General features: G+C 37.9%; 1 protein-coding gene across 7 annotated transcripts in view; it reads right to left on the reverse strand.

Annotated features, from left to right (window-relative positions):
* Window positions 1-16,560, reverse strand: part of TTLL7 (tubulin tyrosine ligase like 7) — a 136,816-nt gene that overhangs the window by 35,978 nt on the left and 84,278 nt on the right. For all 7 annotated transcript variants that reach the window (XM_017869097.1, XM_017869091.1, XM_017869096.1 and 4 more), the window contains 5 exons: window positions 10,833-10,980; window positions 10,673-10,746; window positions 9,284-9,419; window positions 7,189-7,275; window positions 2,149-2,347 (listed from right to left, as the gene is read on the reverse strand). In XM_017869097.1, coding sequence (XP_017724586.1) covers window positions 2,149-2,347; window positions 7,189-7,275; window positions 9,284-9,419; window positions 10,673-10,746; window positions 10,833-10,980 — 644 coding nt within the window. The remainder of the gene's footprint in view (window positions 1-2,148; window positions 2,348-7,188; window positions 7,276-9,283; window positions 9,420-10,672; window positions 10,747-10,832; window positions 10,981-16,560) is intronic.

Genomic DNA, 16,560 nt, shown 5'->3' on the forward strand with positions numbered 1-16,560 from the left:
ACACTGCCTCTATATTTCTAGAGAAGGGCAGAAGGGCTATGTGAGGAACATACCACCGGTCAATCTTTTTTTTTTTTTAAAACAAAGAACTGCACATATTTAATGTGCACCAAGAGCAAACTTATACTAAGAAAATACCCAAGGCATGTGCTAGTAACTGTACTGTAGTCCTACTCCCTTTGAGGGGTTATGGTAATGGTTTGGTTGTATACAACCTGATCACTGGGCAGAAAGAAAATATCCTTTGTCTTGAATCATCACAGATTCCTTTTTTTTTCTTTTGCCTACACATGCTAGAAATTCAGACAGAATAACTAAGTAGCTAGACATGCCAATGATGTTTGGGTAGATTCACAAAAAAATCATTGTAACCTGCATATCCCTTTGAAGCTGAAATAAGTTAGAATTTTTCAAACTATATATAAGAGAAAGTGTTACATATAATCTGGATTGTGTCCTTGATCATCAGCATCACTCTGAAGACAAAACTCAAGTTTTTGGTGTAAGAACTCAAGTGTTCCTTGGTGTAAGATTAAAGAGAGAAGATAACACAAAGTAAAAGGCTTGCTACAATTCCTCATGAATATAAAAATAAAATATAACTAATAAAAAAGACATGTAACTAAATTAGGCTAGACTTCAAATGAAATTTCATACTTAAAAACATTTTTAAAATCTGTATATTTTAGTGCACTATTGTCTGATCTCAATTTGTTAACCTATTGGTCTGAGAAGAAAGAACAATCTCAGAGCTATAAGAATGTTAGCAAGTTTTTCTCTAACCTGTCCTCATCTCCCATCAGTTCATGCCATTAGGGAGGCACACATCAGCTAACAGGAAAGGGAATTAAAACTGGCCAAATTTAGGCATAAAATGTCAGCTTCTGAAACCAACACAGAGCCATAGTTACACAAAGACACACTGAAAGTATTTAAGGAATCCTTAAGAAAAAAGGAAGCAAATGATTAAATAGCTTACAAACTGTATAACAGGTGCTCAATAAACATTTCTTAAATGAATGAGTAAATAAATAAATGAAATGGAACACAAAACATTAATTTCCCTCCAAAGACATAAACCCTGAAAGATATGTAGTAGCATGTTTCTTTAGAGAATAACATATAAACAAAGACCATTCCTGTAAAAGCTTCATCTATTGGTTCTGTATTCCTCATGCATTTTGCCATAAGTGTTTAAGGCCAGTTTTAAAATATCCACATTATCAGGGAAGTTAACATATTAAATACATTGCTGAGGGTAAAAAGGGCTCACAATTGTGTTCACTGCATTATTGAGCTGATTCCCTTAGCGGAACCCTAGGACAGTGGAGCACAAGGCAAACAGAGATATGACAGACAGGGGTTCAGAAAAGTCCTGGACTAGAGGCAGCATCAGGAAGGGGTTTTCCAACTGAATCTAGGCAAACAGCAATCCCACACTGGACATTTGGGGATGAAAGAAAAATCACAGACACAATATTGCACACTTGGAATTGAAGAATAAATGAAAGAAGAGACAAAGGAAGAGAAAGAGAATGTAAAAAGAAATACAAATAGAGAGAAAAGGAAGCAGAAAAGGAAGGAGATGGAGCAGTGGTTGGCTGCTCTCCTAAGTAGTTTGTATGCATCATAAGCCCTGCTTAAGTACTCACTGGTGATGAAAATGGGAGAGAACAAAACTTCAACTATTTCACAATTATGTAACTTAAAGATACATTCAAGTCAAATGCCTAAGGAGATACATACTTTTAAAAATATATATAATAAGTGACAGCATAAAACAAAGTGGGTGAAAGAAGTAGAGGGGCGGAAATTGAATGAGAAGAGAATATATTGGCTTAAGAGACATGTAATCATCAGATCAGCCATGAGGCACATTTTACAAAACCCAAGCAAAAATCTGGCACCTAAAAAAAATGATGAAATATAGAAGAACAGATCCTTAATTCAGACCTTTCGTTTTCTATTTGCAGATCTTGAAAGGGATTAAGGGATGTGCCCGAGTCTGGTTAGGGAAGGAAGGGGGATGGAATCCAGGTCTCCTCACACACAACAGGGTTCATTTGGCCCAAGGACCTTTTATTGAGTTTAATAATTTCAGTTCCATAATTCTTTATACAACATCTAAATTAGAAGAAATTGACTTACTGGGTTGTTGAATTAATTTGTAGTGGTTGGAGGGTTTAAGATTATATGTAACTTGCTTTTCTCTTTTCTTATTTTGGTACTCTTCTTTTTCATTTTCATCAGATTCCGAAGAGCTGCTGCTACTATCATAACTGCTGTCACTGCTGTAGTACTTCGGTCTTTTCATTATCTCAGTACTCTCAGGCATAGAACACAGAGGCTAAAAAGACGGAAACATGTTATTTTGTTAGAATTCTTTAAAAAGGTTTACTGATATGATTAGTTACTATTTTAAATGTCCCCCTATGCTTGCTGCTTTTTACTGAAGGTTGAGAATCCCCCCAAATACTATTGCTGCCATGCTGCTTAGCCTACAGTGCTATGCATTGATTATTGTTTCTGCAAAATATCCTTTCTTAAATGATATAATCATGATTGAGGAATATGTTATTCCCACATGACTGGAATAAAGGGCCAGAGTATCTATAAACAAAGAATAACAAAATAAAGGGAAAATATTTGAGATAAAAATATAAAAATCAGAAATAAAATCAGCTTTTCTTCATTCCATAAGAAAGATTACTCATCAAGACTCAGAGATATACCTTTGTCGTATCATTAACATTCAGAGTTACTCAATAAATGTGTATGCATGTGCACACACGAGTGCATCTGTGTATGTGTGTGGTGTGTGTGTGTCTGTTGTGTGTGAGGGGGTGGGAGGAGAAAGAGGGGCAAGAAGGATAAAGAATAAGAATACTAAAACATTTTCTGTGAGCCTTTCCATTCAGATAATGTGCAGCAAGAAGTTACGTATCCCTCACATAACTAACTGGCTGTGGATATTTATAAAATAGAATTTTAGTTAACTGTCCACCTTCCAAACTGCTCAAGAACAACTGATGTCTTTTCTCAGAGTACTCCTATCTCTGGCACGTAGCTTCTGGCCACAATAGAATGACATAATTTTCATTGCCCGTGCTACATTTTAAAAATTAATAATATAATATGAAGATCAGTAGCGGTAAACTTTCATGGGGGAAGGACAAATTCCTCTAATATAGAAGGGAAAATCTGTAAAGATTGAAAATGCCATGCTATTATGTGTCACTATCCCTATTAGAATCACTTGTTTCTAGTCCTCCCAATCAATGTATTTCTAATGATGCCAGCTGAAGGAATGGAAGGAAAGGGACATGGGACAGTTTCACATCAGAAAGAATGTGCATAACCAAGAACAAGACAGTTTTCATAACTCAGTCATTCTAAGAGACTATTTATTACACACACCATATGCCTCCTATTCCTGATGGGAGAGGTTCCTTCAGTTGTATACTAGTTGCTTGCTCTCTGTTAAATCAAACAAAAATGTTTTGATGTTAGCATACACTATAATGAAATCCTTGGATAGCATGGGATTTCACTGAAAGAAGGTATACCCTCTAGTGTAACAGTGTAGAATAAAAATAGAGAAACAGCATTTCATGAAGTGCCTGGAATACAGAGTGAGCCAAAAAGCATGATCTTCTTAAATTTATAGCCTTTGCAAAGGATGAAAAATAACCAAAGCAGGAAAGTAGTTTAATTCACTAAGGTATCAACTTGTGTTTAAAAGTATGTGCTCTTTCTGATGGTCTAATATTTACTAAGTACTGACAATGTTCAAAGAGATATGCACAAAAACATTTAACAGTAACACAATCATCAAACATTTTGACAATCTTGGGGAATATGAATTCTAGAGGAAGGTTGTTTCCTCAGAAGTTTAGCATACCCAGAAGAAACAGTGGCACAATCAGGCTTGCTAGTAGTGCCTTCCTTCATGTAGCAAACAGCTTTAAGTGTTCTTAAAGAGCTTGACTACATAATGAGTTATTCGACCCTATAAAGAATCACAAGGGGAAACGTACAGCTGAGCCTTTGTGTCTTATATGCACTTGGGACTTTCTGACCAATACACTGTTCAAGCAATAATTAACTAGCAGTCACAGCAACATAAACTCTAAATAGTGTCTTAACTACAAAATGGAATTTGTAAACTGGCATTGAGTTACGGCACAACCATAGTACTTATTTTTTATGTCCAATTTTATTATAAAGTAGGCCATATATAAAAAATATATAAATGCATAAAGAATAAACACCCACATGCCTATCACCCAGCTTAATAAAAAGAACATTGCTAATATTCTACTGCAATTACTTTTGCACCAACCTAACACTTTATGTGATATTATTTATGTAGCTAATATTTCTTAGATTCTCAAGTAAGTGAAAAGTTACTGTTTTTCCTACTACAAGTACCAGTTTTAACTTTGATTATCTCCAATTATACTTCTACCAGTAAAGACACCGGAAATCAATGTTTTGTGTGTTATATCATCCCTCTAAAAAGGAACGGCTGCTTTGAAGTTTGGCTCACTTTGGACCCTTGGTAAACAACATAAAATTAAAAGTTATAAAAATGCTTCTACTTCAGACTGATTATGCAGACTTCAACAACTTTGAAATATAGCTGGCTTTAACAACTACAGGAAATATCTAGTTCATTTCATTTCAACAAATACATTGCTAGCTCCCACTACTTGCCTAGAATGAAAGGGACTGAACAAATCAGACAAAGTGAATTCTTCCTCCCAAGGTTATATTTTTGTTTGGATGACAAGCCTTATATAAATGAAACACAGGAAAATATAAGACAATATAAAGCTGTCTCAAGGCTTCTGCATTTGCCATTCTGCCAGAAACATTGTGCCTCCAGGATATCTCATGTCTAGTTTGCTGAATAGCAATAATTAATATACAAAGCTTAGAAATTTCCCAGTGTTTCCCAAAGTAATGCCATGACTCATGCAAGTATTTACTTTTACAGATACTCTAAAATATACTTCTTCCAAAGGAGGTATCAATGACATATTGTACCAAAAGTACTGCCATGTAATGCCATGACTCATGCAAGTATTGCCATGACTCATGCAAGTATTTACTTTTACAGATACTCTAAAATATACTTCTTCCAAAGGAGGTATCAATGACATATTCTGCAATGCCTCAATATGGAGCACATAATTTGGAACAGTCTCTGACATCCAAGATCTCCATCAGCTAATCTCTTATCTCTTAAACAGGCTCACCCATATCATTTCACTATCCAAGAACCTTCCACTTGAGTCATACCAAACTTTTCATGTTTCTACAACATCCTATACAGTATCATAATTCCATATCTTTGCCTTTAATGTCCTATATACCCTAAATGTTCTTCCACCTCTTTTTTTGTGTGTGAGACAGAGTCTCGCTCTGTTGCCAGGCCACAGGGCAGTAGCACGATCTTGGCTCACTGCAACCTCCACCTCCCGAGTTCAAGCGATTCTCCCGCACATGCCACCATGCCTAGCTGATTTTTGTATTTTTAGCAGAGATGAGGTTTCACCATGTTGGCCAGGATTATCTCAATCTCTTGACCTTGTGATCCGCCCACCTTGGATTCCCAAAGTGCTGGGATTACAGGCATGAGCCACCGTGACCTGCCTCTTCCACCTCTCTTAACGCTTAGAGCACTACTCATTTTTCAAGATCCAGTTCTAACAGCACTACCTTTCTGAAGCCGTCCACATGCTACCAATCCCTTTCTTCCCTATGCTGCTGTAGTACTTTACAGTCCCTTTATTATAGTACTTGCCACATTACTCCCTGATTTTTTAATTACCTGTCTGCTCTTCTACTAGCCAATGAGGTTCTTATGGATATATTTAACAAACTGAACTAATGGATTTTGAGAACCTACTGTGTGTCAGACACTGGCTAGGTTCTAGAGATGCAAAGATGAAAATCTACTTGCTACCCTCAAGGAACGTGCAGCCTCGTACTGAGGCAAACATGCAAATAATTACTTGTCACAACTGCTCCACGGAAGTATTATTTATGGAACAGCAGGAGAAAGACAGAAGGGAAGGTCTAAGCTTAACTGGGGAAATGAGGGAAGGTTTCACACAAGCAACAGTGGTTCAGCTGAAATAGGAAGGAGACTCTAATCAAACAAGAAGTCAATGACTTTTTTTTTTAGTAGGAAGACATTTCAGAAGCATGGAAAAGCATGAAAATATGATAGAAGATGAAGTGTCTAAGGACAAAAAGATAGCGTAGCAATTCTGAAATATAAATGGAATGGAATGAAAAAAAATCCAAGATTTTTCTAATTCAACTCTTTCCTACTCTACTAACAAGAACTTTGACATATATCAGAAGAACAGCACTGGACGCAGTGGCTCATGCCTATAATCCCAGCACTTTGGTAGGCCAAGGCAGGAGGATTGCCTGAAACCAGGGGTTCAAGACCAGCCTTGGCAACACAGCAAAACACTATCTCCTAAAAAAAAAAAAAAGAAGAAGAAGAAGAAGAAATTTTTTTAAATTAGCCAGGCATGGTAGCATGTGCCTGTAGTCCCAGCTACTCAGGAGGCTGAGGCAGGAGGATCACTTGAGCCCAGGAGTGTGAGGCTACAGTGAGGTATGAACATACCACTGGACTTTAACCTGGGTGAGAGTGAGATCCTGTATCAAAAAAAAAGGGAGAACATGTAAATGTCATCTACATAACAGCTTTCTACTTATTTCTAGGAATTACACCTATTTTAACTAAAACAAAATCAATGTTGCTAGGTCAGCAAAAGATGGGGCTCCTAATTAGGGTCTCTAGATTTCATGATTTGCCTTATTTATAATGCTACCCATTTATCTGATAATTATCTGTCTAGAGGTATGAGGCAAACTTAATATTTAGTTTAGAATAAGAGTACTAGCTCTGGGTCCCTTTTGGCCCTGACTCATGGTATTTTCACTGACATCAGGAAAATAACCAAAATGACAAATGAAACTAATAAAATAAAACAAAACAAAACTCCTGAGTGTAAGATACCATCATCTTCCAAACTCTACCTGCACTGGGCACACAGTCCTTGTGGTTCCTTTAAAGCAGCACCGGTCATTCTTATAGTGAGAAGCATCAAGGGCTAATAGCATCTACTTTGATAACTTAAGGAAGGTAGAGATATACTGCACCTTTGGTCCTCGAGTCTTGGTAGTTTTTCCCATCAACTTTTCATCATCAATTTCACATTGTTCCAGAAGATCCAAAATATCTTCCTCCTTCAAAAAATATTCTAATTAAAATTACAATCACTAATGGACTCTAGAATTTTTCCAAGTTGATGAATCTCCACAAAATAATGCAGAGCAAGGATTCCCAAAATTATTTAGTGAAGATTGCTCAGAACAAAGGAGAAATATTAAAGGGTCATGGCAAAGTCTCTTGAAACTTTCACTAAAATCTGGCATTATAATTAATACATAGCCAAAATCTACTCTGTATTAATTATCATAAACAAATGTACCTTTACAGTACAGTATAGTATTAAAATCTTAGAGTATAATACTTCAATAAACTAGTTCACTGGACACTAAAATTTCTGGAAAGTTCAAGCTAATTTCCAGATTTCAAGTTTATGAATCATTTCTATACAGATTAGTGCAAAATAATATTAAACCTCCAGACAGAAAACTGATAATTGGACTAATAGTTTCACTTAGAAACATTCTAATGTGAGTATTTGCTAACTGGGCACTATTTAATGAAACTCTTTCAAAATTTCAATGATTGCACAAAAGTATTTTTAGAACTTTATAAAGGTTTTCATTCTATAGTCATCAAAGGTGGCAAAAAGTCACAAGTGCCCTAACACCTTTCTTGTGTTCTTCCAGAGTCATATTCTGAATCAAAAGGAAATTTTATAAAAGCATATACCCCAGTGGATATTAGGCAAGTCAGAACAATACAACTATAATAGGTACACTGAAAGAGGTATAATCAACCGTATCATTGAGTTATTTAAGAAAGGATGCTAGAAAAGGTTTTTGAAGAAACTAGAAATCTCACTGTACAGTAGAAATGTGTAAAATAAGTTACTCTTTGCCCCAATCTAAGGAAATTTAGCTATTGAAATCCCAAAATACTCTTATTATACATTTTTTATTAAATAATAATCTTACAATGAATTCCATGGATAGCAGTACAATATAGTCAAAAAGAAAATCAAGGAGTTCTGCTTCTGTTTAGGAGAAATATAACAGATGATACTTTCATCATAACAGCCAGAAAAGGCCAGATAAACTAAACAATCATATTTTCTAAAACACCAGAAAGCTGTAGGTAAAAAGTAATGTAAAGAAACTAAATTCCAAAGAGGGACAAGCTCTTCCTAGGTGAGCAGAGATGAGTGGCCATTTTCTTCTTTGGGGTCATCTGTCATGTCTGGACATATGTAGGCAGAGATCAGATCTAAACTAGAGAGCTTCTACTAGGATAAAAAGAATCTTCTTGAAATGCTCCCTTTTAGAATCCTGAGCTACTATATTGAGAGGTCTGACTACCCTGCTGAGAGGCTGTGTAGGGAGGAAGAGATGCCAGCCAGCTCTCAGATGTTCCAGCTATCTTATCTGACACACCAGACATGTGAGTGAAGCTACCCTGGATTTCTAGCCCCAGTTGGGCATTCAGATATATGCTACTATATGATTCACCCAAGGGAAGACAAGCAGAAGAACCACTCAACTGTGCCCAGCCAAGATTGCAGAGTAATGAGCAAATAAAGGAAGTGGTTTGTCATGCTACAATAGAAAACTGATAGACCTTTTACTAAGGTGTACAGATTAGAGTGTGTGTGTGTGTGTGTGTGTGTGTGTGTGTGTTTCATTTACTTCCTCTTATATGCCAGATCTATGTAGTATCAAGAAAAAGTACTATATAATGTTTGTTATAATCCAAAAAATAAGAATGCTACAAAGCACTAGGTTAATTCCATGGGTTTCTTTATCCAGTTACATATACACATCTATGTAATAAGATATATTATTATAATATATTGATATTACTACATAATATCACAATTCTCTACTCTATAATTTGTCTTGGTAGATATCTTATTTATGAAGTAAGTTGGTTCATCATGAAATGTTACCAACTGTTAAAATAAAAAGCTTGGGGAAAGCATATCTTAAAAGTAAGATGTTTTTATATGTTGGACCAAGGTGGCTTGTCTGTAAAGACATATTGTTTAGCTTTATTCTTTTTTCTCTATATAAACATTCATTATCTTACCTTCATCCTTTTCAAAGGATTATTCAACTCTCGCTGGAATGAAGCTGCTCTTCCTGAAAGGAAGGTCTGAAAGGCAACAGCTAACAAATTTTCATACTTTTCAAGTAGTGCTTTATCTTCAGGAGGATAAATTCGTCTACAACAAAATCAGATAAACCAATTTTTTAAAAAGAAGCTGTCACAGCTCAATAGTTAAGATCAACTCCACAGATAATCCTTGGCCACCTATTCTATGCTAGTCATATTGCCAGGTATAAGCATTTCTATACTGATCAGTGCAAAATAATATTAAATATTAAACCTCCAGATAGAAAACTGATAATTGGCCTAATAGATTCACTCAGTACCTTTCTAATGTAACTATTTGCTGACTGGGCACTAATTAACGAACTTCTTTCAAAACTTTAATGATTGCACAAGAGTATTTTTACAACTTTATGAAGGTTTTCAGTCTATAGTCATTGATAGTGACACAAATCCACAAATAAAGTTTATCTAGAGAATTAGCATTAAACAATGCAGTTCCAGAAGGCACAGTATAAGGGTTTAGTTAGGGGGAAATGGTTGGAGAAGAATGGTGATTGGGCAAATTGGAGAAATATTGAACTTTGTAGGAGAGTGTTCAGTTAATAAGGGATACTACAGGAGTTTTTTACTTAGTGTAGTTACCGAAGTATACAAAAATGTAGGCAGTGGTTTTGATGATCTCTTTTGTAGTGATGGAATTTGCCTCTCTAGTAGAGAGAAGTGGGTAGAGGTGGAGTGGGAGGAATGTGTTCTCATCACTACTGTTGATGGTGTTAAGGCCATGAAAGAACATCTTACCATGAGTGCAAGAATGCCCTTATACATTCCTTTATCCTGCTTAGGCAATGTCAAAAGTTGGAAAGTGGGCAGTCTTTCGAAGAACACAATGAGCTGGGTGGGGTGGGGAGGTTTGCTTCTGTCAAGGGTGATACTGTGGAAGGGTTCCAGTTTAACACAGCCCACATCCCTCTCCACTGTCTCATACCTAACTCCTTCAAACATTTTCATTATTTGCCTGGTTCCTGAAAAAGTACAGTAACCACTATGGATTGACAGGAAGAATACCAAGAGACCTGAATTCTGACGTTTTTTTAAACACCACATTATAACTAAATACAGTCACAGGATAACGGCGGGTTAAAAGGACCTCCTACAACCACCCAGAGGCTGGCTAGCAGGAGCGCTGTCAAGGCTGAACCATCTCCTTGCTGACTACCTTTCTTTCTTGAAAGACAGTAAGCAAAAGTACTTGCTTGGAATCAAAGAAAAATGCTTAAAATAAGCACACAAGATTAAAACATGAAGGATCACTGCTTTGATACTTCATTTTTTCAATCTATACAAAAATACCAGCACAGTTACCTATAATTTCCCATATGTCGATTTTCATGTTCTTCTCGTGAGATCTGCTTTCGTACTTGAGCGAGTCTCTCTTTCTGGAAATGATAAAAATTTTACAAATAAAACCTGACAAGTGAATTATGCAATTTAAATTGTGGGTACTTTCTTATAACTTTCATACCAACTCTTCTTTCCGCCTCTCCAACTGGTGTCTCTGCTGTTCCCAGTCTGAGGAGCCTGGTAAGAGCCTTTTAATTGAATTTTGACCATAGAGCCTCCTTTGAGCCTCAGCTTTTTGTTTGGCCAAGTTTCTTCTTTTGTCACTGGTCCTAAAATATAAAACATAAGACCAAATTCTAGAATTCGAACAAGTTCTGATCTTATCCCGGTGAGGAGAATGTGCAGAACAGGAGACATAGTGAAGCTCAGAATCAATGTTTATTAAACTTATATATTCACTTACGTTATATTCATCTAACCACACCTCAAATATGGCACTCTGGCAATAGATACGGTAAATAGAAATTCTGAAGACACAGAGACAAAATGGAAACAATGTTTTAGAGGATCCGAGAGACCTAGTTTCACATTTTGCCCCAACAATTTACCACTATACAATCTTGGGCTGGTCAATTAACTGCCTACTTTGGAGATAGTTTCCCCGTCTAAAATGTCAGCAATACTGTTTCCTCCTTGAGTTCTTATAAGATTAATTTGTGTGGCCGGGCGCGGTGGCTCAAGCCTGTAATCCCAGCACTTTGGGAGGCCGAGACGGGCGGATCACGAGGTCAGGAAATCGAGACCATCCTGGCGAACACAGTGAAACCCCGTCTCTACTAAAAAATACAAAAACTAGCCAGGCGAGGTGGCGGGTGCCTGTAGTCCCAGCCACTCGGGAGGCAGAGGCAGGAGAACGGCGTAAACCCGGGAGGCGGAGCTTGCAGTGAGCGGAGATCCGGCCACTGCACTCCAGCCTGGGCGACAGAGCAAGACTCCGTCTCAAAAAAAAAAAAAAAGATTAATTTGTGTTAACATTAATAGGTACTTAATAAGAAATGGTTCACTTCTCCTTCTTCAACCCAATTCCATTTATACTGACCATTCTTTAATCCATTTTCATTTCTGACCGAAATCTCAGCCTAACAATCATCACTTATTTGAAAACATCTGCATAGTCCTTCCCATTCTTTACTCAATTATAAAAATTCACTTCTAACTCTCTGATTTTCAAGGAAAAGTCCTGTTTTGGGATTATTTTCCTCTAAACCACTTTCTCTCTCTTCCCTGCCACATAGCTGGTAAAATAACACAAACCTGAGGATTTTTCTCTCCAACTCCTCCAACTTAAACACTACCATACCATCATTGAAAGACCTAGCAGAAACAGGGTTACTCCAAGAAAAAAGCAAAAGCAATTTGGCCCTCGCCTTTAGGGGGAAACAAAAAAAACAAACAAAAACAAAAAACAAAACCAAAACAGAGAGTTCCATCCTTGCGGTTCCATTTCCATGCTTCTATTGTCATTAGGCTGGTAGGGCCCAGATAAGAGTGTAAACCAAAGGAAAGGAAACAAGAAGGCCATTTGGCTAGCTTCTAGTGCAGAGGTAAGAGAAACGCTTACATTTACATATTGTCTCATTTAATTCATCAGGAGATTGCATTAAGAATATGGGTCCAGGTCAGGCGCAGTAGCTCACACCTGTAATCCCAGCACTTTGGGAGGCCGAGGCGGGCAGATCACGAGGTCAGGAGATCAAGACCACCCTGGCTAACACGGCGAAACCCCATCTCTACTAAAAATATAAAAAAATTAGCCGGGCGTGGTGGCAGGAGCCTGTAGTCCCAGCTACTCAGGAGGCTGAGGCAGGAGAATGGCATGAACCCGGGAAGCGGAGCCTGCAGTGAGCCGAGATCGCGCCATTGCACTCCAGCCTGGACGACAAAGTGAGACTGTCTCTAAAAAAAAAAAAAGAATATGGGTCCAAGGCCCTAAACAATAAAGAGTATTCTTTTGCCTCAAGTATGTACCATCACAACTTGACCTTGCAGGAATGTTAGGAAACTGATCTATTCTCTTTCATGACTGAGGGAAGAGAGAGACCCTCTCATATTGTTTTATACTCAGAAAAGGAAAGAGAAGTGAAACTAAAGGCAGGTGGCCTGGCACCTAGGAACCAGACCTGAAACCAAGGAATCAGACCTGAAACCAGACGTGGGCCTGCCTGACCTAAGTCTGGTAGTTAAAATTCAACCCCTGATCTAGCAACTGATGTTATCTATAGATTCCAAACATTGTATGGAAAGACACTGTGAAACCTCCCGTTTTGTTCTGTTTCACTCTGACCACCGGTGCTCACAGCCCCTGTCACGTACCTCCTGGCTTGCTCAATCGATCACGACCCTCTCACGCGGACCCTCTGAGAGTTGTGAGCCCTTAAAAGGGACAGAAGTTGAGCACCTGATGAGCTTGGATTTTAACACGTTAGCCTGCTGATGCTCCCAGCTGATTAAAGCCACTCCCTTCACTATCTCGGTGTCTAAGAGGTTTTGTCCACGGCTCCTCCTGCTACAGTTCTTGGTTCCCTGACTGGGAAAGTGAGGTGATTAATGGATGGCTGAGGCAGCTCCTTAGGTGGCTTTAGCATGCCATGTGGAACATTCCTGCGGGGGACTCCAACCAGCTGGAGTGACAAGGATCCTGAGAGCGCTCCCAAGTAGGCATTTGCCCCCGTGGGACGCCACGCCAGAGCAGTGTGTGGCAGGCCCCCATGGAGGATCAATGCAGTGGCTGAACACCAGGAACTGGCACTTGGAGTCTGGTCATCTAGAACTTGGTCAGATTAGTCTTTGGAACTTGCCCACTCCATTTGAGTGGAAGCGTGGCCTGATCACCCACAGCATGCCTTTATCGGCACTTTGGTTTTGGTTTTGACTTGGTTGGAATTGCTTGACAGGACTGGTCTTGGGAACTTGCCTACTCCATTTGAGTGGAAGCGTGGCCTGATCTCCCATGGGGTGCCTGTACCGGCACTTTGTTTTTTGTTTTTGAGTTGACTTGGATTGCTTGATACTTTGGTTTTGGTTTTGACCTGGTTTGGATTTCTAGATACTCTGACATTGGTTTTGATTTTGGTTTGGTGTAAACTGTAAAAGTGTGTGTGTGCCCCTTTTACCTGTTCTTTGTTTTGTGGGGTGCATGTGGCGTTTGAGTGTGGTGTTTTGTCTCGAAGAAGCATAGGTCAGGCACAAAGTAAGCCCATCCCACTAGGAACTATGTTGAAAATTTCAAGAAAGGATTTAAGGGAGATTACATTGTTACTATGACACCAAGAAAACTTAGAACTTTGTGTGAAATAGACTGGCCAGCATTAGAGGTGGGTTGGCCATCAGAAGGAAGCCTAGACAGGCCCACTGTTTCAAAGGTATGGCACAAGGTAACCTGTAAGCCAAGGGACCCAGACCAGTTTCCGTACATAGACAGTTACAGCTGGTTTTAGACCCCCTCCCCACCTACAGTAGTTAAGAGAACAGCAGCATTAAGTGGCTGGCAGAGGCAAGGAAAGACCAGCAGAGAGAAAGAGAGGAAAGAGACAGAGAGAAAAAGAGGCAAAGAGAGAGAGAGGAAAAGACAGAGAGGAAGAGACAGAGAGACAAAGGAGTCAAGAAAAGAGAGAGAGACAGAGAAAGAGAGAGGCAGAAAGAGAGGAAGAGACAGAGGCAAAAGGAAAGTCAGAGAGAGAGACAGCAAGTCAAAGAGAGAAAGAGAGAAATATACAAGTAGTTAAGAAAAAAAACAGTATACCCTATTCCTTTAAAAGTTAAGGTAAATTTAAAATGTATAATTAATAATTAAAGGTATTCTCAGTAACCCTGTAACACTCTAATACCACTTTGTTGTCAGTGTAAACAAGGGAATATCCCTAAGGCACTGAGGCCTTCCTATCAAAAATCCTTAACCCAGTAACCCACGGATGGCCTAGATGCATTCAATCTGTAGCACAGCTGTTTTGCTAACAGAAAAAAAAAAGGCCATCTATACCAATTCTAAGTTAATTTAGACTAAACAAGGTCTTATTAATAGCAAAGGATAATTGAAATCCCAAACTTACAAGGTTTTCAACAAAAGTAAAGTTTGCTAAAAGTTAGCAGTGTAACATGTATTACAGTACTTTCTAATCTTGTGGCCTTAGACAGTCTAGTACACAGACATAAAGGAAGTTCACTTTGGAAAAGAATGGTTATCCAAAAAAAAAAAAAAAAAAAAAGAAAAGAAAAAAGGGAGGAGACAGAATTTATGTAAAAAGAGTGTTATATGGTAAATTCTTGTCCTGAAATAAATTAACTGCTTGTTTAAAGAAATGTTTGTAATAAGTCAGAAAATTGAGACATGTCAAAGAATTGTCTACGAAAGTCGTGAAAGAAAAAAATGTTATGCAAAAAATGTTGTATAATTTAAAAGTAGTAAGGCCTCCCGAGTACTACTGAAGAAACAGTTTATGTGCAAGGTGTATAAGGAAAGTAAAATATACCTTTGGTAAAAGGATTATAAGGAGGCATAAGAATGTGGATTTTACCTACATTAAAAGGTTAAAAAAACTATTGTTTTGAAAGTTTAAGCAAGTTTTAAAATGTTGATTGTAAAGAAAATTATGTGTGTAAACATACTAGCTAAAGTTAAAAGGTATCATCCAGTTTTCTGTGAACTGGACATTAAAGCAAAATGCAACAGGTTTTCTTAAAGCACCAACCTGCTCTTTAACAAAATTATGAAAGGTTAAAACGAATCTATAAAATCTTACATTATGGTCAAACATTAAAATTTGATAAATATGTCTACATGGTTTTATTAAAATTAAGTTTAACATTAATAACACAATAATATAAAGGTAAAATTTAGTTTATCTGGTATAAAAGTCATACGAGAATCATTATTAAATATAAAATGGTGCTTAGTTTTCTTTGGTCTAAAAACTAATAAAAATAGGTGCTAAAGGAAACATTCATTTTACTAGAGGATCACAGAAGTTAAATACTTAAAACAAACTTTGGCAATTAAGACAGCATACCAAGATGCAAATGCCTGGCTGGAATGGATCAAATATTCCATCTGCATGTTAAACAAAAGCAATTATTATGCTTGTGCACATGGCAGGCCAGAGGCCCAGATTGTCCCCTTTCCACTAAGGTGGTCCTCCAGTCCACCAAGCATGGGCTCCATGGTAGCTCTTTTCCAGGATTCTACAGCCTGGAGTAATAAGTTGTGCCAAGCTCTCTCTGCTATATCCCAAAGTCCAGCACCCTGCAGGTCAGCCCCCGAGGGCCATGCAGCCTCCGTCTCTGAACACTAAGTTCACTTCATGTCTCTCGTGACAGGGAGGAAACTTAGCATTCCTTGGAGACCTGAAGGGATGCAGTGAGCTTAAGAATTTTCAAGAGCTTCTTAATTAGTCAGCCCTGTTGATCCCCGAGCAGATATGTGGCAGTATTGTGGTGGACCTTTACTGAGCACTCTGCTGAATAACTAGAGTGGCACTTGTGCTTTAGTCCATTTGGCTATCCCTTTCACCCTATTATTTCATCAACCAGAGGAAGAAAAAAAGAATAAGACATCATAAAACCAGAGAAACCCCTTATAGGTCTTTCAACTCTCACATCTATTTAAATGCAATTGGAGCCCCACAAGGAATACCAGATCAATTTAAAGTCTGAAATCAAATAGTTACACGATTTAAGTCAATATTTTGGTAGACGATAGTCAATAAAAATATAAATTAGATAAACTACATCTATTTCAACCAACAGCAATGAGGTTTTCATGAGTTCAAAGAAAAACTCAGGTTGGCCCCAGTCCTGAGGCTACCTGACCTGACAAAACTTTTTACACATTGTGTGTCAAAAAAAAAAAAAAA

The sequence above is a fragment of the Rhinopithecus bieti genome, unplaced genomic scaffold (assembly GCF_001698545.2).
Source record: "Rhinopithecus bieti isolate Rb0 unplaced genomic scaffold, ASM169854v2 scaffold_4600, whole genome shotgun sequence".
In the NCBI taxonomy this organism is placed as follows: domain Eukaryota; kingdom Metazoa; phylum Chordata; class Mammalia; order Primates; family Cercopithecidae; genus Rhinopithecus; species Rhinopithecus bieti.